General features: G+C 47.0%; 1 protein-coding gene across 1 annotated transcript in view; it reads left to right on the forward strand.

The window, feature by feature from the left end:
- Positions 1 to 24,090, forward strand: part of GRIN2A (glutamate ionotropic receptor NMDA type subunit 2A) — a 299,483-nt gene that overhangs the window by 227,471 nt on the left and 47,922 nt on the right. Inside the window, exons 6-11 of the mRNA XM_048493435.1 lie at positions 2,866 to 3,071; positions 4,963 to 5,131; positions 5,278 to 5,431; positions 7,721 to 7,846; positions 16,412 to 16,641; positions 20,597 to 20,757. Of these exons, the coding sequence (XP_048349392.1) occupies positions 2,866 to 3,071; positions 4,963 to 5,131; positions 5,278 to 5,431; positions 7,721 to 7,846; positions 16,412 to 16,641; positions 20,597 to 20,757 (1,046 nt within the window). The remainder of the gene's footprint in view (positions 1 to 2,865; positions 3,072 to 4,962; positions 5,132 to 5,277; positions 5,432 to 7,720; positions 7,847 to 16,411; positions 16,642 to 20,596; positions 20,758 to 24,090) is intronic.

The raw sequence follows: 24,090 nt of genomic DNA on the forward strand, positions 1-24,090 counted from the left end.
GTTTTTGCAACAGGATATGGCAACCAATAATATTCAAGATGGTTTGGGGAAAAGACCCCCACCCCCACACACACTGATAGGAACATGATAGAGATTTATAGAAATTTGCATGTTCTGAAGAAAGCAGATGGAGATAATTTTTTTCTCCCTCTAGCAAAACAGTATAAATTGTGTGCATGTAGGCGGAGTGTCTGTGTGTGTGTATGTGTGGAGGTAAACAATTAAATTGATTGGCACTAGATGCAGGACAGACAAGTGTTTCTTCATGCAATGCATAATTACCCTGTGGAACTTACTGCCTCATGATGCTGGCAACTGACAGTTACTCTCTTGCAATCACATTGAACTCAATTGGCGCAGAAGGGTGTAATTCTACTTAAGATGCCACCGTAGTATGACACCTCAGATGGTTAGACAAATGCATGGCAGATAGACCTCTCAACTGTTAGCCATGATGGCTAAATATGCTGTGTGTTGTAATGGTTAGACTGCCAGACTGGGGAGGTCCAAGTTCAATTCACCATTCTGCCATGGAAAATTGCTAAGTGACTTTGGCCAATCACAGTTTCTCAGCCTAAAATGAAAGTGAGAAGAATTATCTAAGCCACTCTGAGGAGAAAGGCAGGGCAGAGGCATAGCAAGGGGGGCGGGAAGCGCCTGGTGCACTGATGCATCTTCTGCCCCTGCCCCGGAATGTCCCCGCCCCGCCCCAGAATGCCCTCGCCACACCCCCACAGAGGTGCGCACCCTGTGCGCCGTGCACCCTCCGCCCCCTTGGAACTATGCCTCTGAGGTAGGGTACACACAGATTAAATAAATATGTTGGGGAGTGTAGATGAAGGACATAAATAGAGCTTCCACATCCAGAGGCAGTCTATCTTTGACTATTTGATCATTCTGGGAATAAGCAAACAGAGGAAATCTATTTTACTACTCAACAGAGGAGCTCAGCTGTTGAGGCAAATGGGTCCTGAAAGCCCACAGTGTGCGTACGTGTGTGACTTACTTCCCACTTATGGCAGCCCTATGAATGAATGACCTCCAGATGTTGCTACGCTAATAGCCTTGTTCTGGTTTTGCTACCTGTGGGCCGAGAAAAAGCCCACCAGCTGCGGCTAAGTTTTCCATTGTCTGTTATATTGTTGGATATCTTCCCCTCTGATGGTTCAGTCTGTGATGTCGGATTCATCCTCCTAAGGATATGTGTCCTTCCAATAATTATCCCCTCCCATTTTATACTTCCACCAGCCCAAAAACTGGACCTCTGCAGTAAAGCTAAGTGGGCACTTCAAGCAGGCTTTTGAGAATGATGTCCAGCTCGTAAAACGGAAAGATCGATGAATTATCTTTTCGTGCGCAATAAATGGGAATATTCCTTTGCTCCCCTGATTAGCGCCGTTTCATGGTCTCCATTTGGGGGCAGTTTTATACCCATCCTCTCTGTGGGATCCTTCCAACGACCAAATGATAAGAATCCACTTCAGTGTTTTACTTCTGCTCTCTTCATTTCGATTAGTCAACAGAACTGTTTGGAACTGATCCATGAGAGGATCCCCTGACACTGCTATCCTAAAGGAAGGTTACCCCCGACCTTGCCCAGTAGAAAATGGAAATCGCCTGGTGTTACAGCTGATTTCTAGATGACATAGATCAATTGGCATATTTGGAGGGGGAATTCTAAAGCATTATCCCTCACTGAAGTCCTCCCTTGGCTCCGCCCCAAACCCCTCCCTTGGCTCCACCCCAAAATCTTGAGGAATTTCCCCACCCGGAACTGGCAACCCTCCTTTAAAATCAATGGCCTTAGAAGGGTATAATAATAATCTCTCTGCCTCATTTCCCCAACCAAGCTCCACCCACCCCAGAATTAATATACCACTAGCCTACCCTGCAGAGTTGTTGTAGAGAACCAGTGTGGTGTAATAGTTAAGAATGGTGGACTCTAATCTGGGAAACGGGGTTCGATTCCTCACTCCTCCCCATAAGTGGCAGACTCTAATCTGGAAAACCCAATTTGATCCCCCACCCCTCCACATGACTGGCAGACTCTAAACTAGAGAACTGGGTTCAATTCCTCAATGTTCCACTTGAGTGGTGGACTCTGATTCGGAGAACCAGGTTCGATTACTGCTCTGCATGAGCGGTTGACTCTAATCTGGAGAATTGAGTTCAACTCCTTCCTCCTCTACAATGAGTGACAGACTCTAATCTGAAGAACTGGGTTTGATTCCCCACTCCTCCACATGGGTAGTGGACTCCAATCTGGAGAGTCAGGTTCACCTCCTTGGTCCTCCATATGATGTCTGCTTCTCCTCCTCCTCCTCCTCCTCCTCCTCCTCCTCCTCCTCCTCCTCCTCCTCCTTTTCTTCTACTTCTACTTCTTCTTCTTCTACTTCTTCTTCTTCTTCTTCTTCTTCTTCTTCTTCTTCTTCTTCTTCTACTTCTTCTTCTACTTCTTCTACTTCTTCTTCTTCTTCTTCTTCTCTTTTCACAAGTGTTGTAAGATTCATACAAAGTCCTTTGAATGCTCTGAAAATGTAAACAAATGCTAAACATTGTCACCACTATCTGGTGGTTGCTGTTTACTTACCCCTCTAACTGTTTAGTGGCATACAGCAACCTTAAGTCTGTGGTCATGGGATTTGGGTAAGGTGGGGTTGCGTCCCATCACGAGTGTGAGAATGGCACCTAATGCACTACACCGTGCAGTTTGAATACTCCTGGGCTAGATTGGCTCCAGTCTGACTGTGATGTGTTCCTCAGAGTAGACTTGGGATGTGCTCTCCCAGTCAGTTTTTGCTTTTTGGAAAGCCACAGGGCTGCCATTGGTTCCCTTTCAGCCACCTGTGCCTCTTTCCCTCGTAGGTTGGGAAATGGGAGAACAAGACGCTGACCCACAAGTATTCTGTCTGGCCCCGGTTCAATTCCTTCAACGACAGCGACCCGGACAACAACCACCTCAGCATCGTCACCTTGGAAGAAGCTCCGTTTGTCATTGTGGAAGATATGGATCCTTTGACGGAGACTTGCGTGAAGAACACCGTGCCATGCCGGAAGTTTGTCGTCATAAAGTAAGTCGGTGATTTGGCTTAGTTAATGAGAAGCCGATTCCTTTAAGAATTCCTGGTGCTTGTTTTTCTCTCCGTGTTCTAGTTTTTTCCTCCTTGGCAGGTCTTGAAAGAAAATGTAGTTAATGCAACAGAGCCACAGAGTGACCTGTTAGTCCTCAATTCCGTAAATGTACACAAGCCCTTCTGTAGGCTGCATTATTTTTTTCCTTAAAACATTATTTTTTTCCTTAAAACACTTAAAACACTTCGCACTTTACATAATACATGTCGGACTACAATATAAATAAAATCCCCGTCATAAAAACAGAGTTTAAAACCACAGAATTAATCAAAGTACAGTCCTAAATAAAACCATCTTCAGCTATCCCCAAAGTGGGGGGGGGGGCATACACACCTCTCCGGGGTGGGTTGTTCCTTAATGGTGGGGCCCCCATCAAAAAGACACAAAACTGAGCATGAGTCAGCAGTGTGATACAGCAGCCAAGAAAGCCAGTGTGATTCTGGGCTGCATCAACAGGAGTATAGTGTCCAGATCAAGGGACGTAATAGTACCCTATTCTGCATCGGTCAGACCTCACCTGGAATACTGTGTCCAGTTCTGGGAGCTGCAATTAAAGGAGGATATTGACAAGCTGGAATGGGTCCACAGGAAAGCGACCAAAGTCTGGCTTAGGGAGCTAGATATATTTAGTCTGGAGAAGAGAAGGTTAAGAGGTGATATGATAGCCAGATTTAAATATTTGAAGGGAGGTCAGGTTGAAGAGGGAGCAAGCTTGTTTTCTGCTGCTCCAGAGACTTAGACCAGGAGTAATGGATTCAAGGTACAGAAAAGAGATTCCATCTAAACGTTAGGAAGAACTTCCTGACCATCAGGGCTATTCGCCAGTGGAATTCGCTGCCTCAGGAGCAGCAGTGGCGTAGGAAGTTAAGAGCTTGTGTATCTAATCTGGAGGAACCGGGTTTGATTCCCAGCTCTGCCGCCTGAGCTGTGGAGGTTTATCTGGGGAATTCAGATTAGCCTGTACACTCCCACACATGCCAGCTGGGTGACCTTGGGCTAGTCACAGCTCTTCTGAGTTCTCTCAGCCCCACCCACCTCACAGGGTGTTTGTTGTGAGGGGGGAAGGGCAAGGAGATTGTAAGCCCCTTTGAGTCTCCTACAGGAGAGAAAGGGGGGATATAAATCCAAACTCTTCTCTTCCTCTTCTTCAGAGTGTGGTGGAGAGTGGATGGCCATCTGTCGGGCATGCTTTTATGATATATTCCTGCAGGGCATGGGTTGGACTCAATGGCCCTGGTGATCTTTACCAACTGTAGGATTCTATGAAAAGGCCCTCTGTCATATGATCACCACACAAGCCTCTTTGATGGATGGGACAGTCTCCCTGTGATACGCTGTAGGGCAGGGGTGTCCAACATCTGTAGGGCAGGTGTGTCCAACATGAACATCTGGCACCCCAGATGTTCACGGACTAAGATTCAATTGGCCATGCTGGCAGGGACTGATGGGAATCATAGGCCCCTTCTGCACATGCAAAATAATGCGTTTTCAAACCACTTTCACAACTGTTTGCAAGTGGATTTTGCTATTCCGCACAGCTTCAAAGAGCACTGAAAGCAGTTTGAAAGTGCATTATTGTGCATGTGCGGAATGAGCCTTAGTTCATGAACACCTGGAACACAACACCCCTGCTGTAGGGCCTCTTTCCCTGTAACCCCAGTTGCATGAGATTTCCAAATCCCGTGAGATTTGGAGAGGCCCAAATCCAGAGGCCCCCTGCCTGCTCCTCAAGTGGAGATTCCCGGCGGCGTGCCTGCTAGGGTTCTTCCTGAGGAAATTTGTTTCTGGGCTGAGAAGCGTAACCGGTTGTCATTTGTTTTGTGGCCGCAGCAACATCACCAAAGAAGGGAGGAACGTGAAGAAGTGCTGCAAGGGATTCTGTATTGACATCCTGAAAAAGCTGTCCAAGGCCATCAAATTCACCTATGACCTCTACCTGGTGACGAATGGGAAGCACGGGAAAAAGATCAATAACGAGTGGAACGGAATGATTGGGGAAGTAAGTTCTGTTAGGTAAAAGCGCTCTTCAGTCAACCCTCGCCAACACATGCTTTGAACTTGCTTGGGACCTGGCTGGGGTTCGATATGGGGGCTAAAATTATCTGTCTCTCCCCCCCGCCCCCACTTCCTCTCTCTCACTTTCAGGTGGTCAAAAAGCAGGCTGTGATGGCTGTCGGGTCCCTCACGATTAACGGGGAGCGTTCGGAGGTGGTTGACTTCTCTGTGCCGTTTGTGGAGACGGGGATCAGCGTCATGGTGTCGCGGAGCAACGGCACAGTGTCTCCATCTGCCTTTTTGGGTAAGATTTTTTTTGGGTCCCTGTTTTTCTATTGACAGATTGGCCTTCGTTATTTTTCCCACCCATATACTTTTGACAGGTTTCACTGTATACCTCACACATCCATGACACATTTCTGTCAGTTTTTAAATTGCGCATTTAAAAGTCTTCGACAGCCAACTTATCTGCTTAATATAGAGTTGAAGGATGTGCTGCCACAGCGTGCTTTTGACTGCTTCCTGTTTGGCACCCAGAGGGCTGCCTCTGTTGCCCTTTGGGTACCAGGCAATCTCTCAGAGGGCACAATCTCTTGGAGGAAAGAAAATATCCAGGAAGGTCATGCTGTGGTGGTGGTGTCCTCACTGCCACTTTTGGACTGTTTCCTTGCTTTGCTGTGAGAGCACATTGATGGCTTTCTCCTCTACTCCCTGGCCAAGACTCTCCCAATGAGAGAGAGGGGCCTGCAAGCTTGTCGTATACTTTGACCCGAGCTGGAATGAGTCACAGGTCTTTGCAACCCTTTCTGAGGGTTCTGAAAACACCTCCTTTAATCCAGTATAAATTTGGTACTCCCTGCAAACACATTCTTTTGTTAATAATTCCAGAAGGCCTGCTCCGTTAATTTGCCATCACCAAATTAAATAGGAGTCCAATAGCTCCACAAAGAACTGAACCAAATTTATTCCAGATAAAGCTTTTGTACGCCAGAGTGTATGAAGAGTATCCTGGATACATTCAGACCAAGATTTCAGGAGCAGAGAAGGTGGAGTGGGAAGAAGAGGCCAGAGCAAACTGAGAACCAACCAACCAACCAACCAACCAATCAATCAATCAATCTGGAAACTTGATTGAAATATAAATTTAAACAAAGTTATTCTAAAAACATAGGCACAGCAAACATTAAAATAACCCAGTGGCGTACCGCCTATTGGGCAAGTGGCCAGTTGCCCAAGGCGCAGAAATTTTAAGTCGCGTGAGGGCACCTGATTTCTAAGCCCGCCCACTCTGGCTAAGCCCCACCCACTCTGCATGGTGGCCCACAAGCCAGCAGAGGCAGAGTAGGAGGACGGTGAGCTCCGCCTCCGGTGAACTTGGGCTGCTGGAGCCATCCGGGAAGGGTGAGTGCTGTGGCCAGGCTGCTCGCCCATGGAAGGGCATCAAACTCAGGTATTGCCCAGGGTGCCCGTTTGCCTAGGTACACCACTGAAATAACCATAGTGCTATTATATAGTTAAGAACGTTTAAGAATTACAAAGCAAAAAAATTTAGCTGTCTGTTCAAGAGCATCTGTAACTTCATTATTCAAAAGAAATACAGTTTTTCCTTGCTCAGAAAGTTCACTGCTACCCAATAATAGGACTAGGGAGAGGGGGTTGCTGCTTTATAGCGGTATGTCTCTGGTGGCCTCACATTAGCACCAACCAATTTTCCTCGTGCATGATGGTGCGATCAGGCTGACACGCACCATGATCCTTCCCTGGGGTTGTAAGGAGAGATACTTGTGCCCCGAGGACGGTGAGTGGCTTCTGCCCCGGATCCACCAGTACTGTTGAAGGCTTTCACACCCAGAATCATCTGGCTGTTGTGGGTTTCCCAAGCTGTGTGATTGTGGTCTGATAGCTCTTGCTCCTAATGTTCCGTCCACATCGATGGCTGGCATCTTCCGAGGCATGTCATGGTAAGTTGTGTTTCTCTCCGAGGCAGAGGCGTACGGGGGCCAAATGGCACCTGGAGGCAAAAATCCCTCTGGCCACCCCCTCTGGCACGGAGCTCTGCTTACTCGTGAGTCGGGCTACAGCCCCTCTTCCCAGCCCAGCAGCCAGGGTGCCAGTTTCCCTCGCATTCCGGCTGCTGGGTGGGAAGCAGAACTGAGGGCAGCCCCTCTTCCCGGCCCAGCAGCAGGAAGGCATCTGGTCACGTGGGGGGCCAATTTTGCACCCCCCACATGACCAAACTAGTTGTGCCTGGGAACATGGGTTACCCCATGGGTTACCCCATGTCCCCAGGCAAATACGCCACTGCTCCGAGGCACCTAGCTCAGTGTGACGTGTCTCTGAAGGTGCTGGCTATAAACATGGTTAAAATGTTAGGAGCTAAAGCTGCCAGAGCACGGCCACACAAGCCAGGAAACAGCCACACCTGCCCTTCCTCATGGTGCCAGATCTGTCCTGGCTGAACTGCAGAGCTCTGAAGCAGGGAAGCATCGTCAGGTTGCGTACTGCTGTTTTGTTTGCAGGGGAAGAGATCGTTTCCTTGCAGGCTCCCCGGCCTGCTGCCGTTCTGACTCTCCCATGTCTCCTCTTCCCGCAGAACCCTTCAGCGCTTCCGTCTGGGTGATGATGTTCGTCATGCTGCTGATCGTGTCTGCCATCGCGGTCTTCGTGTTTGAGTACTTCAGCCCTGTGGGCTACAACCGGAACTTGGCGCAAGGGAGAGGTAAGCCTCGTGTTCCGCCTGGCAGAGCGGAGACTCGGCCCCTTCCTTCTTTTCCTTCTTGGGAAACAATTAAAGCACACAACGAGGGCAAGATGCGACTAGCTCTGCATGCCCTCCATCCCCATTCGATATGCTCCTTCCCACGAAAGGACAGATTGGGCTGGTAGTGTTTGGGAAAACGCACCTCATTCTTTTAGACACCGAGCAGAACGCAGAGGTTCCCCTTCTGGCGAGGTCGGAAGCCAAGTTTAATGCCCTCCTCAGAGTCCTTAATCACTCACAGTATGACAACTGTTTAAAAGTCAAGCTGCGCATTTTTATTTTGTGGGTTCCCTAACCAGCTGAAGTAGGGTGAGTTCTTGGGCGAGAGGGAGTGTTTGGATGCCTGATTTGAGACATCTTTCCTCTGTCCACCTGAAAGGGAAAGGCTCTTGGACACTCTTCTTCCGCTCGCTTCAGTTGACTTTGTGACGAAAATAAAAAGACTTGGGGCTGGATCTCCTACGTCTGTTTGCCCAGAATGAGAGGAAGCTAAGAGCTGCCCCATGTACATCATTTACTAAACCGCCCCGCATGTTGAAGGGCAATCTACACAATCCTGTTAGCACAGTAACAAGCAGAATGTAGGTTTGTGCGCCACTTTGTGAGAGGAATAGTTGTGTAGCTAAAGACCGGCCTTTTTACCTCAGAAATCATTAAACATAAGAGAGCTTTACCTAAACTGAGAGAGAAACAGACTATGTACATAAACCATCACTTATATACAGATACATTCACAGTTATCCTTTGGTTACAATTTCAAGCATAGTCTACAACAGTGAAAGCGAACCTTTTCGAGACCAAGTGCCCTAATTGCAACCTGAAACCCACTTATTTATCGCAAAGTGCCAACACGGCAATTCAACCTGAATACTGAGCGTTCAGTTTAGAAAAAAACAGTTGGCTCCGAGGCATGTGTTACTCAGGAGTAAGCTTGGTGGTAGTCAGTGGCTTTGCTTTGAAGCAACCGTGCAACTCTTCCAATGGGTGAATCACCACCCTAGGAGGGTTTACTCAGAAGCAAGCTCCATTGCCAGCAACCGAGCTTACTCCCAGGTAAAGGATCGCGCTTTCGTTCTTTGCATGAAAATCAGTGGGGTTTAATAGCGCTTAATAGGGTTACCTACACTGCTTCCCCAAAACTAGGTCTTAGGTTTAAAGCTAATAATCGAGCCCAGTGGTCCAGGCCAGCCTAGATGTGTGTGTGTGTGTGGGGGGGGTGCACTCTGTTTGCGCGTGCCTACAGAGAGGGCTCTGAGTGCCACCTCTGGCACCCGTGCCATAGGTTCGCCACCATTGGTCTACAATATTAAACATTTCAGTCAGAGCCTTTTTGGTTAATAGAACACATAACATCTTTCCTCAGCAACAGTCAGGGAGCAACGGTTTTCCAACTGTCACCTTTAGAATGTTCGTAGAGATCTCCCAGAATTCTGTGCTGCTGCTGCATGCAGGCAAGGCCACAAAATCCAAAATCTTATCACAACAGTCCTGAAAGGTAGGTCAGTATTATGAGCCACATCTTGTAGACAGCACAGGGTGGAAGAACGCTGAGAGAAGGTTGTTCTCTGGGGTACAGAAGGGCACAAATGAAACTTGGGGTTTGCGATTCCGGCTTATACGGGACCATCGGGAGCAAAGGTACCCCCCTTCTAAACTAGTTGACTTTGGATAGCTGGGAATGGAAGACTCTGGTGAAAGTCTGAAAAAAACAACAACTCCCTCACCTGTGTGACACAGGCTGGGCGTAGCATCCAGGGATACTGGCAAGCTTGAGATCGAGTCTGGATGCCAAATTGTGACTCATGGGTGGAGTCCGCACGGGCCACTACATCAGCTTCCCACTGGCATATAAGATGCCGGTGGAGCCCCAGGGCCGCACATTGAGGTCCAAGCGGCCCCAGAGCAGCCGCAGCCCATGGAGGCACCTCTGCATGGAGCCACCTCCATTTTCTTTCCCCACACTTACCTTACCCAGGGGGTTGAAGGGCAGCATAGGCGTGCCTCCCTGTGGAGCTCCTCAGGTAGAGAAGGTAAGTGTGGGAGAGAATGGAGGCACCAAAGAGCGGCGCCTCCAAACCAGTGCTTTTTGCATGGTGCCAGCCGGGAAATGCTGTTTTTGCCCCGGGGCGGGGGAGGGGGGGGCGAAGCGGGGGAAACACGGGGCTACCTCAATGCAGAGGTGGCAGCCAAGCGAACAGCACCGGTGTTTTTACTGTTCCAGGGGCTCTGTTTTTGGCCTGTGCAGAATCCGCCGTGGTAACGAGACTGTCACTGTAACGTTCGGATCATTTTTTTTGACCATCCGGTAGCCCTTTGGGAAACCGGTGCTCCAGCCGACAATCAGGGCAGATTTGGAAAGGTGTTTTAATCACTACTGAGGACCAAAAATACATTGGGCGTTTTTTCCCCAGACCAAACAGGAACTCCCTTGCAACAAAGTTTGCTGATAAACTGGCGTATGATAACGCTGCAATCATAAAAATTTGGGAGTTTTTGAAAGAGATCTTCTTTATCCAAAGAGCTCACCCAAAAAGCTGGTCTAGCCTGGTGAGCGGATTTACATCAGTTTCACATGTTCCCGCTGTTTTTGTTATTAATACCAGCGATGATAAGATTTGTTTTGTAGAAAAATATATGCCCTGTGGGAGGCTATCAAAACAGGACCTGGCCAGCAGCCGGTTTTTTTGTAGTATTACTTGGAATTGTTTTGAAGAAGATTGCCAAACTTCTCTGAACGGAATAAAGACGCACAAGGCGGCAAATTCAAACGGTTTAATGACTTTATTGAGACCAATTCAGCAAAGAAAGATTTTTACGACCACAGTGTTATCCTGAGTGAGCAGCTTCTGTTACAAGGGGGTTCTTGGTTTGTCTGGGTTATACCACGTTTCACCCTTTTTTGGTTCATTTACCCCCCTGTCAAGTCACATCTGACATGCCCATTCCTGGTAGGGTTTTCAAGGCCAAAGGTACTGGGAGGTAGTTTGCCATCGCCTGCCTCTATGCCATGACCGGGGTATTCCTTGGAGGTCTCCCATCCAAATACTCGCCACATAAACATTGCTAGCTTCTGAGATCAGGTGAGATGAGTCTAGCCTGGACTATCCATCTCAGAGCACGCTGTGCATACTAATCTGCGAAAGCACCAGTGAATTGAAAACGTCATTAAAAAAATTAACTAGTTCCCATTCCCAAGGAAATCATGGGGCCTGTAAAGTCATCGTCCTGCAGGAGTGGCGGTTGACTAAGACATTTGGAACCCCTTTTCCTCCGGCAGAGCCTCTAATTCAGCACCAAAGAGCCAAATTGCCCTTTGCTGGAAGATTTGTATCTCCAATTTCCTACGTTGGGAGGTGAAGGAGGTCAGAGAAACCTTCTTGTTCCTTTTGTTTGTAATAGCTGGTATACCGTCCTTATCTCGAGAACTCAAAAAGCGTATATAATACTTTTTTTATCGACTGCCGCACTCTGGGCTTTTTAATAGCCTCGAGAGCTGTTTTCATAAGCCAGAAGTCATCTCTGCTGGCATTTATTTATTGTGCCCGCCTTCCTGACTCCAGGAAATGCTAAAGCCTTTCAGAAGTTTGTTGGGTTTGGAGGCTAAATGGAACTCTTAGATTATCGGGAAGGAAGGTTTCTGCTGAAGTGAGGGTTTTTCGAAGAGTGGCTTATTGCTGGGGGCCGGCGATGTTCAGAGCTGACTTGGTTCAAGTCATATGATGTTGACATGGCTACGGAACGGTTCTGTCCTAGTCAAAGCTGCTTGAGGAGTCTGGTCCCAAAGATAAAGGCTGACCCGGCCTTTGATGAAGGTGGAGTTTCCGGACTGTGTTGTCTTCCATGTGGGTACTACAATTCTCAGTGCATCTGGGAAACTAGAAAAGAGTTGCAGCCTGGTGTACTTGGTATGCAGAATGTCCCAGGTTCAGGCCCCATCATCACCAGTTAAAAAGGACCCGAGAGTAGATAGATAGACAAGCCTTTATTGGCATTCCAAAATACAATAAAACAATTGTCCATAAAAGACAGATAGATACAGCAGCCATTCAGAGTCTTATTAATAGACTCATCAAAAGTGCCATTCCTATACACCTCTCCACAGACCAGACTGAAAACCCACCAACAGAGCCCAGGCATCACAACAGCATACCGTATCAACACTCCACTATAAAACACAGAGTTTGTTAGAGTGGCACCTAACACAGAACAAGGGATAGGGGGCGAGGTAATGGGCAAACAATTGATTTGACTCCCATAGGTTGCCACAGCCTTCAGTTGTCACTCCATCTGGCAATCAATAACAAAACTACGACATCTCTCAATGGATCACCCGAGAGTAGAAGATGGAGAAGACCACAGCCATGCTTCCTAGGCGTAGTGGTTTTGTCTTTCTATTGTCAGTTCTTCCTCTTTTTTTTAAAGAATTTTTTATTGATATTTTGGATTGTTACAGATTTATTATACATCTTTACATTTCATCCTCCATATCCTTTCCCCCCCTTTTCCCCCTCCCCCCTCTTCTTTTCTTCTTTAGATGTGCAGCAGCAGGTCCATTCTTTCTAATCTTCTTATCTAGGTTTCTTCTGTAATTCCAATTTCATTTAACCAGTCTTTAAATTCAGTCCAGATCCACTTCATGTCCTTTTGTTTTTCTTGCCATATTTGGTTTCTTGACATTATGTCAAAGATTTCTAATTGTATTTGTTCCCATATATATTCCAACCATTTCCGCATTGTCCAGATTTTTTTGTCCTTCCATCCCAATGCTATTATTCCATGGGCCGCTCTAATCATTAGTTTGAATAGCTTTCTCTTTTCTTTGTTCTATTATTGTATAATCCAGTATGCCTATAAATAATAGATCTATGTTTATCTTTATTTTTACATTCACATTTTTTTCTATATGCATTATAACATTTTCCCACAGATATTTTACCTCTAGTAAAATATTCTAGCCACATATGGGTATAAATTGCATTTTTATCCCCACAATGCCAACATTTCGGGCTGAGTCCACTTATCATATATGCCAACTGTTTCGGTGTTCTATACCATTTTAATATTAGTTTCTTCTCCAATTCTACATAAGAACATAAGAACATATTTTTATCTTATTTATATTGTCTATTATTTGTCTTATAGAATCTATGTCTTTTACTCCATCTTGTTGTCATTTTTCCATTACAACTCTTACCATAAATTCTTGATCTTCAATCATGTATTTATATAAAACTCCTAACATTTTTCCTTTCCTTTCATCATATGTTTTTATACAATTTTTCATTATACAATCTCCTTCTATCCTGGAGACTTTTATCTTTTCTTATATTCCTCTTGGTACTAACCAGTTCTCGGTACCTCCTTTCTCCATTAGATGTGTGTCAGTTCTTCCTAATGTTTAGGTGGAATCTTCTTTCTTGTACCTTGAATCCATTACTCTGTGTCCTAGTCTCCGGAGCAGCAGAAAACAAGCTTGCTCCCACTTCGGCATGGCATCCCTTCAAATATCCAAACATGGCTATCATGTCACCCCTTAACTTTCTTTTCTGCAGCCTAAAGATTCTCAGCTTCCTAAGTCTCCCCTCGTAGGGCATGGAATCTAGACCTTTTACCATTTTGGTCACCCTCCTCTGGGCCCGTTCCAACTTGTCAATATTCTTCTTGAATTGCGGTGCCCATAACTGTACACAATATTCCAGGTGAGGTACAATTACGTACCTTGATCCACTATACTCCTCTTGATGCAACCCAGAATTGTATTGGCTGTCTTGGCTGCTGCATCACACCGCTGACTCGTGTTCAGTTTGTGATGTACTAAGACTCCGACATGTCAAGCCAGCTGTCCCTCCTATATCTGTGCATTTCATTTTTTTCCTCTCTAAATGTAGTGTCTTACATTTATCTCTGTTGAAATACATTTTTTTTGTTTGGGCCCAGCTCATTTTGTTAATTTTATACCCTGCCTTTCTCTCCTGTAAGGAGACTCAAAGGGGCTTATGAACTCCTTCCCTTCCTCTCCCAACACCTTGTGAGGCAGGTGGGCCTGAGAGTGTTCAAGGAGGACTGTGACTAGCCCAAGTTCACCCAGCAGGTTTCATGTGGAGGAGCAGGGAATCGAACCGGGTTCTCCAGATTAGAGTCCACCGCTCTCTACCGCTATGCTGTACTGGCTCTCTACCTGATCCTTCTAACTGGAGAGGCCTCCCCACCCCAACATGCACAGGAAGCTTCCTGATACTAAATCAGAGCATTGCTCCTTCAAGGTCTGTGTTGCCCACTCAGACTGGCAGCGGCTTTCCGGGGTCCCAGGCAGGGGTCTTTCCTATCGTCCACTGCCTGCGGATTGAACCTTCTGCCTGTCAAGTGGAGGCTCTACCACGGAGCCAGGGTGCCATGTCAAAGAGCAAGAGGGATGCGAGTCTCTTCTCCTTCCTCCCATCCTACAGCTCATCGCTCTTTCATTTCCCTGTCTGCTAGAAGGTCCAATTCCTGCATTTCCAGTCAAAAGATCTGAAGTTTCTCTGCCTGGGACCTCCGTGGAGCCGCCGCCGTTCAGACTAGAGAGCTTTCCTCCCCTCTTAAAATGTTAGCAGCCTTTCCCTCGATGGCTTCCCGAAAATATGCAGCAGCCCCATGAAATGCAAAGAGCAACAAGTGCGTGTCAGAGGGCAGCTCCGATTAACACAGATCCCCAGTGATAAAAAGACTTCTGTCCAGAGGACTGCCTCCAGTTGGAGGAGGTGGGACTTACCCTGATGGGCCAATCGGTTTGGCGCAGGAAACGGCAGCTAGGAAGGGGCCAAGGCTCTCTGTGGCGTGCAGAAGGTCGCATGTTCCAACTTCACCATCTCCAGTTAGACTTTAGTAACTTTATTAAGGTTTAATTGTCTATAGACCTTGGAAACAGAAATAACAACCACACTAAATGTAGCCACTTTCAACGGTGCGGTTTTTGAACGTAGAATCATAGAGTTCGAAGGGCCAGACAGGCTGTCCATCTTTATGGAACCCCTCCCAGAGAGCTGGAGATGTGATGGAAAAAGGCCAGGCTCTGGCGGATGCCAGTGGGCCATTCATTTATGCTTAGCGGGGACGCAGAGTGGCTTCTGTAGTTCTTGCTCTCCTCCATGTTATCTGTGTGAGATAAGGTTGGGCTGAGAGTGCGTGACTGGGCCGACGTTACCCAGCGAGCTTCCATGGCAGAGCAGGATTTCAACTTGGCTCTCCTGGACCCTAATGTGATACTCCAACCACTACACCACACTGGCTGTCGCATACACAGGAAGGGGAAAATGAGGGAGTCTGACACAGTGGGAACAAAGTGAGCCCTGAGGTTCAGTTTCTGAAGAATCATAGAGCCATAGAGTTGGAAGGGTCCAAATAGAGGCCATCCAGTGGTGGGATCCAAAAATTTCAGTTACAGGTTTCCATGGTGGTGGGATTCAAACTGTGGCGTAGCGCCAATGGGGCTGGGCGGGGCACGACGGGGGCGGGGCATTCCTGAGCGGGGCTGTGGCAAGGACGCAGCCGCTGCGCCGGTCCTAATGCACACAGGCACAGGCTGCCATGCACGCCGGTGCACCTCCTGCTAGACTGCTTCAAGTTCTGCGCGCTACTGCTGAGAGGAGGGGCGTGACTAAGGCAAAAATCACGTGGCAAAGTCACCAATTAGTAACCCCCTCTCGGCACACACAAATAATTAGTAACCTGCTCTTGGGAACCTGTGAGAACCTGCTGGATCCCACCTCTGAGGCCATCTAGTCCTGCTCAATGCAGAATCAGCCTGGAGCATCCCAGATTTTGTGCTAACAGGAACAGCTCCCTGCCCTCTTCTAAGTGCCCTTACAACACTTCCAATAGAGCAACTGGGTCCCTCCTCAACCTTCTCTTCTCCAGACTGACCGTCTCAAGCCCCTCGGCCTTCCCTCACAGGGCTTGGTCTCCAGCACCCCTCCCCCAACCCCCCTCCTCGCTCTCCTCTGCAACAGTTCCATTCCGTCTACATCCATTCTGAAGTGAGGCCCCCAGAACTGTATGCAATGCTCCCGTCTGACATAGCAGAGTTTTTAGTGACCCCTTTGCGAGAAATTTCTCCTTGGCTGTGGTGTGCTTTGGGCACTGAAAAAAGGACATGGAGCAATGAATCAAGCTCCAGTACGGGACACTCGCAAACAGTTAAAAGGATCAGGCCGAGGAGAGTCGCTGGAGTAGATAATACCGACCTGGATAAAGCAGCCTGCCTCTGTGCGCAGCAGCTTCATTCGTCTGTAAATGTAATTAATAACAAAAAGTGTATTTAATGGAAGGCATCCCAGTGGAAGGTTTGATTGAGAATGAAGACTGTTTCAAATCCCGTGTGCTGAGTTTATACTCTTTGATTGGCATCTTTCGTAAATAAGGGCAGCAATAAATAACCCGGGTTAGATCATGCCGGGCTTTTCCCTAGTATTTTGCCACAATTCTCTGTTCATCCTCCGAGCAGCCCTGCGCAGCAGGCCCAAGCGTTGCCTTTTGTTCTCGCAGATCCCCACGGACCATCCTTCACGATCGGCAAAGCCGTCTGGCTGCTCTGGGGGCTGGTGTTCAACAACTCCGTGCCGGTTCAGAACCCGAAAGGGACGACCAGCAAGATCATGGTGTCGGTTTGGGCCTTCTTCGCCGTCATCTTCCTGGCCAGCTACACAGCCAACCTGGCTGCCTTCATGATCCAAGAGGAATTTGTCGACCAGGTGACTGGCCTGAGTGACAAGAAGGTGGGTCATTCATTCATAGTTTATTTACGGTCATTGACCAGCAAGATCCAAAATAATTAAAATCATAAAATTTACAGATATTACAAATATACAGATTAAAGCAGTTAAAATGCAGATAATAGGCCTCAGAAACTCAGAACATCAGCTCAAGATAATAAGTGGAAGGTCAGTCTAATAATAATTAATAATAAGGATTAGCTGGCAGAGCCAGTAGTGCTCTGTTGGGCCTTCCTGATTTTACTTGATATCCAGGCAAACTTGGCAACAGAATACGTTAGATTTTTATTGGTATCTGATAACAGTATTTTAACCTTTTCTTTCTTAGCCAAAGGAGAGTTTGTCTGGTCAAAGGACAGAAGCATCCAACGTATCTCATCATAGTATGAGCATTCAGATAATATATGTTCCCGAAGTTTTCAACACCTCCCTATTTGGCTTAACTGGCAAATTCTACCCTCAGTTGGTACTTTGTTATAAACTCACGTTGTAGTATAGTTTTTTTTGGACGAAAGGGCGTTGTAACGGAGTAGGCTGTAGGCTCTTCGATAGTTAACGTTAAACAAAGAAGTAAGATAAGGCATTATTGAAAGTTTATTCAGCATTATGCCTTTGACATTATTTTAAGAAGGTGGGTCATTTTTTTGTCTCCATTTCATTCTCTCCCATCTCCCCCAACAAATTGTAGAGGGGTCTCAGTTGAGAGGCGGGGTGGTCTAATAGCTGTGTGGGTAGCGTAGGGGAAAGTGTGAGGTTCCATTCCCAGCATCCCCAACAGCTTTCCCAGCATGTTTCCTTGCTTCTATTGGTTTGTCCTGCATCCCGCTGTTCTGTAGCATTGGTCAAAATTGGAGAATTTCTAAGATTAATTCCAGAACGAGGCTGCCGGTAAAAATCCTGCAGAAAAGTCTCCTCCAGACAAATGCCCTTGAGTTCGCCTTGAGGTTTTTCTTGCAGGACCTTTGACTGATGGAAAACCACCCCAGAAGAACCTTGAAACAGCAGTACATAAAATTACATAAAAAGCTTTCTGGCAGTATTTTTAGAGTTGGTCTTGGGCACTGGTAACGCAGGGGAACCCTAAAACAGCCTCGGTGAACTGAAGGAGCCAAAAAAAATAATGCAGCCAATGGCGTGCGGCCAATGTTCTGTCCAACATTCAAAGCATGAAACTGTGCAGAAGAGCTAGATTCAAGCCTAGTAGTCCCTTGCAGGCCAATGAGATTTTCAGGATTTTTTTAAAAAAAATATTTATTTAAATGTATATTCTAGCCCTCACCCAAGTCCCTGGGTGGGATATAAACCTACATGAATCAAATCTCCCTTTCTTAGATAGCATGTAGTGTGCCTAGGGGCTGGTTTGCACCTTTTAGTAACTAGGGCATGGCTAATTACTTTTCTGGGTAAATGTATGTTTTTCTACTGAGTCTACAGTAGTAGCCTACTCTATAGAGCAGCGATGGCGAACCTTTTCGAGACCGAGTGCCCAAATTGCAACCCAAAACCCACTTTTTTATCGCAAAGTGCCAACACGGCAATTTAACCTGAATACTGAGGTTTTAGGTTAGAAAAAACGGTTGGCTCCGAGGCGTGAATTACTCGGGAGTAAGCTTGGTGGTAGTCGGTGGCTTTGCTTTGAAGCAACCGTGCAACTCTTCCAACTGGTGAATCACGACCCTAGGAGGGTTTACTCAGAAGCAAGCCCCATTGCCAGCAACTGAGCTTACTCCCAGGTAAAGGATTGTGCTTTAGTTTAACAGCACTTAACAGGGTTACCTACACTACTTCCCCAAAACTAGGTCTTAGGTTTAATGCTAATAATCGAGCCCAGCAGCCCAGGCCAGCCTAGATGTGTGGAGGGGGCACTCTGTTTGCACGTGCCCACAGAGAGGGCTCTGAGTGCCACCTCTGGCACCCGTGCCATAGGTTCGCCATCACTGCTATAGAGTCTTACCAGATCTCCAGGTTTCTGACTGGTGCAGGACAATTTTAGGCAAACTCACCACTCTTGGTTTGAGGCCCTAGTCATGCTAGGGCCTCAAGAAATATTAAGGGAAATTAAATCAAGGCTCTTTGATCAAGGGCAACAACTTTTACTGAACCAAGCAAGAACAGCACGCTCCCCTTTATACGTTGGTATCAGTCTGGTTGTTGGCAAGATGGCGAAGTACTTACTGCAGCTATCCAGTCCTAAGCATTGATGGGCCCTTTCTAGGGCTAGATGCAATGTGTCTTCTCCAGCTCTATTGTAGGGTCGGTTTGATAATATTCCTCTATCCGATGGCGAACCTTTGGCACTCCAGATGTTATGGACTACAATTCCCATCAGCCCCTGCCAGCATAGCCAATTGGCCATGCTGGCAGGGGCTGATGGGAATTGTAGTCCGTAACATCTGGAGTGCCAAAGGTTCGCCACCACAGCGATAGAGTCTGTCTAAATTGTCCCACACTTATTGAAACACTTGAACATATATTGTTTAGCTGCCCAAAATACAAGCTTTTCAGGGATGCTTTACTATCAGGGATTGCATGTAACTGCTCTCCTAAAGCGAGTACTGTAAAACTATTGAATAGTAACAATCCTATGGCGTTAAAGCCAACAGCCCAGTTTTTATTGCAGGTCCCAGTTGTAAAAGACGAATAGCTTATTTTCATCCGATTTGTTCATTTTTCCCCGTTATGGTTTTCTGGTGTTGATGCCCAATAAAGGTTCTGCCGTTGTTTGATAACTCCGGAATCCTCGTGCATCGGTTCCTCTCTGGAAATTAGGCCTGCTGAGCTGGAACAAGGGGGAGGAATTTAAACAAGTGGAATTTGGGGAGCATCCAGTTAGAAAGACTACGAGCTTGCAGACTGGTGGGCGTGCCTCTGGGAAATGACTTGCCTTCAACCACCGCTTTGCTCATTTCCTGTCAGTAACAAAGTCTGTGTTCTTAGGTGATGCTGGATAAAAATGGGGCCCAGCAGGTTTAGTCAGTGACCTGTAAGAATCAAATGTCCCAGAACCAGCGTGGTGCAGTGGTTAAGAGCAGGTGGATTCTAGTCTGGAGAACCAGGTTTGATTCCCCACCCCTCCACCTGAGTGGCAGAGGCTTATCTGGTGAACCAGATGTGTTTCCGCACTCCTGCATTCCTGCTTGGTGACCTTGGGCTAGTCACAGTTCTCTCAGAACTCTCTCAGCCCCACCTGCCTCACAAGTGTGGGGAGAAGAAGAAGAAGAAGAAGAAGAGTTTGGATTTATATCCCCCCCTTTCTCTCCTGCAGGAGACTCAAAGGGGTTTACAATCTCCTTGCCCTTCCCCCCTCACAACAAACACCCTGTGAGGTAGGTGGGGCTGAGAGAGCTCCGAGAGGAAGGGAAAGAGGCTTGTAAGCCACCTTGAGTCTCCTTACAGGAGATAAAGGTGGGGTATAAATCCAAAACTCTTCTTCTTTGCAGTACCCAGTGGGTTCCATAGAACATATGCAGATTTGCCATTTTTTAATGTATTGATTTGATTTTACTGAATTTATATTTTGCCTTTTCCCCTAATGGGGAAATTAGCTCATATGATTAGCTCATATGAATTAGCTCATATGAATTAGCTCATATGATCAAGGATAACGGCTGGGATTGAACCAAGGATAACGGCTGGCATTGTTCCCTCCTCTGTTTTATCCTCAACAATCCTGTAAGGTAGATTGTGAGTGTGTGACTAACACAAGTGTACCTGGAGCCCATGAATGGAAGCTCATACCAAGAATAAAATGCTGCTGGTCTAAAAGGGCATTGCCTTTGAATTTGCACTTTTTAACGACTGGTCCAAAGTCACCCAGCAAGCTTCCATGGCCGAGTGGGATTCGAACCCGGGTCTCCCCAATCTTAGTCTGATACTTTTAGAAAGGGTTTCTTGAATCAAGGGGGATGCCACCTCTTCAGAGCAGATTTGAACCACCCTGTGTTGTTTCTTCTACCAGTTTCAACAGCCGTACGCTTATTCACCCCCTTTTCGCTTCGGGACGGTACCGAACGGGAGCACCGAGAGAAACATCCGGAATAACTACAAGGAGATGCATGCGTACATGGTGAAGTACAACCAGAAAGGAGTGGAAGATGCTTTGGTCAGCTTGAAAACTGGGTAAGCAGATTTCTGTTTGCTTAAGAGCCTGGGGGCTTATTCCAGAAAGGTCTCCCATGCAGAGGGACTCCCCTCATCCTGTGCGTTATATGATATCTCTGCTTCAGGATGCATCCAAGCGTGTGCCCTGTTTGGGGAGGAGTTGGCTAAAGGTGGGCTGTGATACATTTGTCTTGGAGACCGCTTACTCTCTTGCAAAGGCAACGTTCCCAGGGTGAGTTTGGAATGAACAAGCCCACTGCCTTCACCAAACTGCACTGAAAAGGTGTGTGGTTTCCAGGGGCGGAGCAAGGGGGAACTGTGCCCGGGGCACGCGTGCGCCCTGCGCCCCTGCCATGCCCCCGTCTGCCTCCGCCCCGGAACACCCTGCCAGGCCCTCACCACACCCCCGCAGGGGCACGTGCCCAGTGTCGGGATTCAAATAATTTAACAACCGGTTCTGGTGGTGGGATTCAAATAATTTAACAACTGGTTGTTTACAAGCACCATTTTAACAACCAGTTCTACTGAAGTGGTGCGAACCGGGTGAATCCCACCACTGCACATGCCCCCCCCTTCCCCTTGCTGCTACGCCACTGGTGGTTTCATTTCAGGGCATTTTGAGGGTCCCATTTCTTTACTGCTCTCTTCCCCCTCCTTTATCACACCTCTTCTTTCCCACTGTCTGCCTGAGTGAGATTTGCGATGCAGTGTTCTTTTCCCTGCTTAGCTTGGAAATACTAGTCTCAAAACCCAGCAAAGTATCTTAGGGTGGTAGGAGTTAAAGTCACAATCAAGGACAGGTTAAGAAGACTCGTGTGGCCGTTCTCTGCTGCAGATCCTTCACCCTATAGGCTTGGCAGGTGGGGGTTGAACACCAGATTTTGGATCCTGGATTCAGGATCCTGGCCAAATAGCCTACCCAAAAAGTGCAGAAACACAAAAGGAGGGGGGGACCCAATGAAAATACAGTTGCCAGTTCTAGATTGGGAAATCCCTGGAGATTTGAGGGTGGGAAGGCAGTGTGTTTGGGAGGGAGATGTAACTCTGGAGGCATATGATAAAGAAGAGTTTGGATTTATACGCTGCTTTGAAGTCGTGCTGATGCTGATGTATAAATGTGCAAAACCAATAAATATTATATGAAGTCGTGATGTTCGTCGCAAGGAATAATCTAGCTAATCTAATCTAGCTAATCTGCCGAGCTCTGGTCCCTGGCACCTTTTATTAGGGTTTTCGGGAGGCGGGAAAGCGGGAGAATACTGGGTGATACATGAGTCATGGGGGCTGCGTACGTGCGGAAGGAAACGCTCCTGCGAGGGCCTAATCCATACCTGGGGGCATGTGCCTTTTGTCCCTTTGTCCAGGGCATCCCATGACCGTGAGTCATGGGGGTCTTGTGACAGGTGAGCTCACCGTGAGTCATGGGGGTCTTGTGACAGAGGGCAACAGATGGGGCAGGCATCCCTGTGCTCTGTCTGAGGCTCTGCTGGGTAAGGCTGGCTCACCCCAACACTGCTTTTCTCAACCAGAAGGTGTCCCAAAGCGGCTTACAACTGCCTTTCCTTCCCCAGCCCACAACATAGGTGGGGCTGAGAGAGTTCAGAGAGAACTGTGACTGGCCCAGGGTCATCCAGAAGGTTTCGTGTGGAGGAATAAATTCAGTTCACCAGATAAGAGTCTGCCATTCATGTGGAGGAGTAGGGAATCAAACGCAGTTCTCCAGATTAGAGTCCACAGTTTTTAACCACACCATGCTTCCCCTCCCTCAACAGATTCCTTGTGAGATAGGTGGGGCTGAAAGAGTTCAGAGGGAACTCTGAATAGCCCAGGGTCACCCAGAAGGCTACATGTGAGGAATCGAACCTGGTTATTGTCAGGGGGATAGTATGTATGTGATTAAGATGCATTCCTGCCTCAGTGTAACTGCTTGTAACAACAAACCAATGCTGCTGAAAGACATATGTAACCAGCCTGCTATATGTAACCACTGCCATTTGGAGCATTCTTTCCTTGATTTTTCTTTACAGCTTCATAGGCTTTGTAGATAACTACGCTTTCCCCTGACACCCTGATCCCATGAGAAAGGGAGTTGTTTCCATTATCTTGTGAGGCAGGAAGCCAGGTGGCTCTCTTTCACGATCTGTTTGCAATCCTGGGGTGCCTTAGCTCCAGTCTCTTGGGGAAATGGGAGGGGGGCTTGCTTTGGGGATAAAGGGGACTGTGAATGCCAGCTTCGCCAAAATTGGATTTTCTAGTGTGGTGCTTCGAGACCAACTTAATAAACACTACTGATCAAAAGCTCAGAGTTTGTTTGTTGGCTTAAGGGTTCGAGACCTAACAGGTATCCATTTTGGAGTCCACCACCCTTAACCGTTACACCAGGCTGACTCTCTAGATTGCCAGAGACTTCACCCTCCAAAACAGCCATTTCCTCCAGTGGGAAATTGTCTGCATAGTCTGGAGGTGAGTTGTAATTCTGGAAGATCTCCAGGCCAGGCCTGGAGGCTGCCAACCCTAAACGAAAACATGTATGAAAGGTCTATTTGGAAAAAGAAAAAAAAACATGTACAATTGCTTTGAAGTTTTTAAATGTATGAAAAGTCTATTTTGAAAGCTATATACAGTGGCATGGAAAAACTATATACATAAAGAATGAGGGAATCAAACAAATTAATATTATTTATCTATATATCTATATCTATATATAAGAACATAAGAAAGAGCCTGCTGGATCAGACAAGAGTCCATCTAGTCCAGCATTCTGCTAGTCGCAGTGGCCCACCAGGTCCCTTTGGAAGTTCATCTGTCTGTCTGTCTGTCTGTCTGTCTGTCTGTCTGTCTGTCTGTCATCTATCTATCTATCTATCATCCATCATCCATCCATCCATCCATCCACCCATCTATCCATCCATCCATCCATCCATCCATCCATCCATCCATCCATCCATCCATCCACCCATCTATCCATCCATCCATCCATCCATCCATCCATCCATCCATCCATCCATCCATCCGTATCCATGTATCCATGTATCCATGTATCCATGTATCCATATGTCCGAGATAGTTACCAGTTGTCCCCTGAGACATGTAGAGATCATAGCTTTCCATACATACATACATAACAAAAGGAGAGGAAATAGTAGGGATGGTCTTAAGGAATGAACTGTAATAGTATTGATAAGGGAGTATGTATGACAATTTATGTTAAACTTTGAAAATATAGTACATAATTGTAATTGTTACGGTAAATGATTGTTTAAATGAAATATAATTGCACTGACTGACATGTCTACATAATACGATGTCCATACATATGCTTCCATGTCCATGACATGTCCATGTCCATAC

The sequence above is a fragment of the Sphaerodactylus townsendi genome, linkage group LG04 (genome assembly GCF_021028975.2).
Source record: "Sphaerodactylus townsendi isolate TG3544 linkage group LG04, MPM_Stown_v2.3, whole genome shotgun sequence".
Classification (NCBI taxonomy): domain Eukaryota; kingdom Metazoa; phylum Chordata; class Lepidosauria; order Squamata; family Sphaerodactylidae; genus Sphaerodactylus; species Sphaerodactylus townsendi.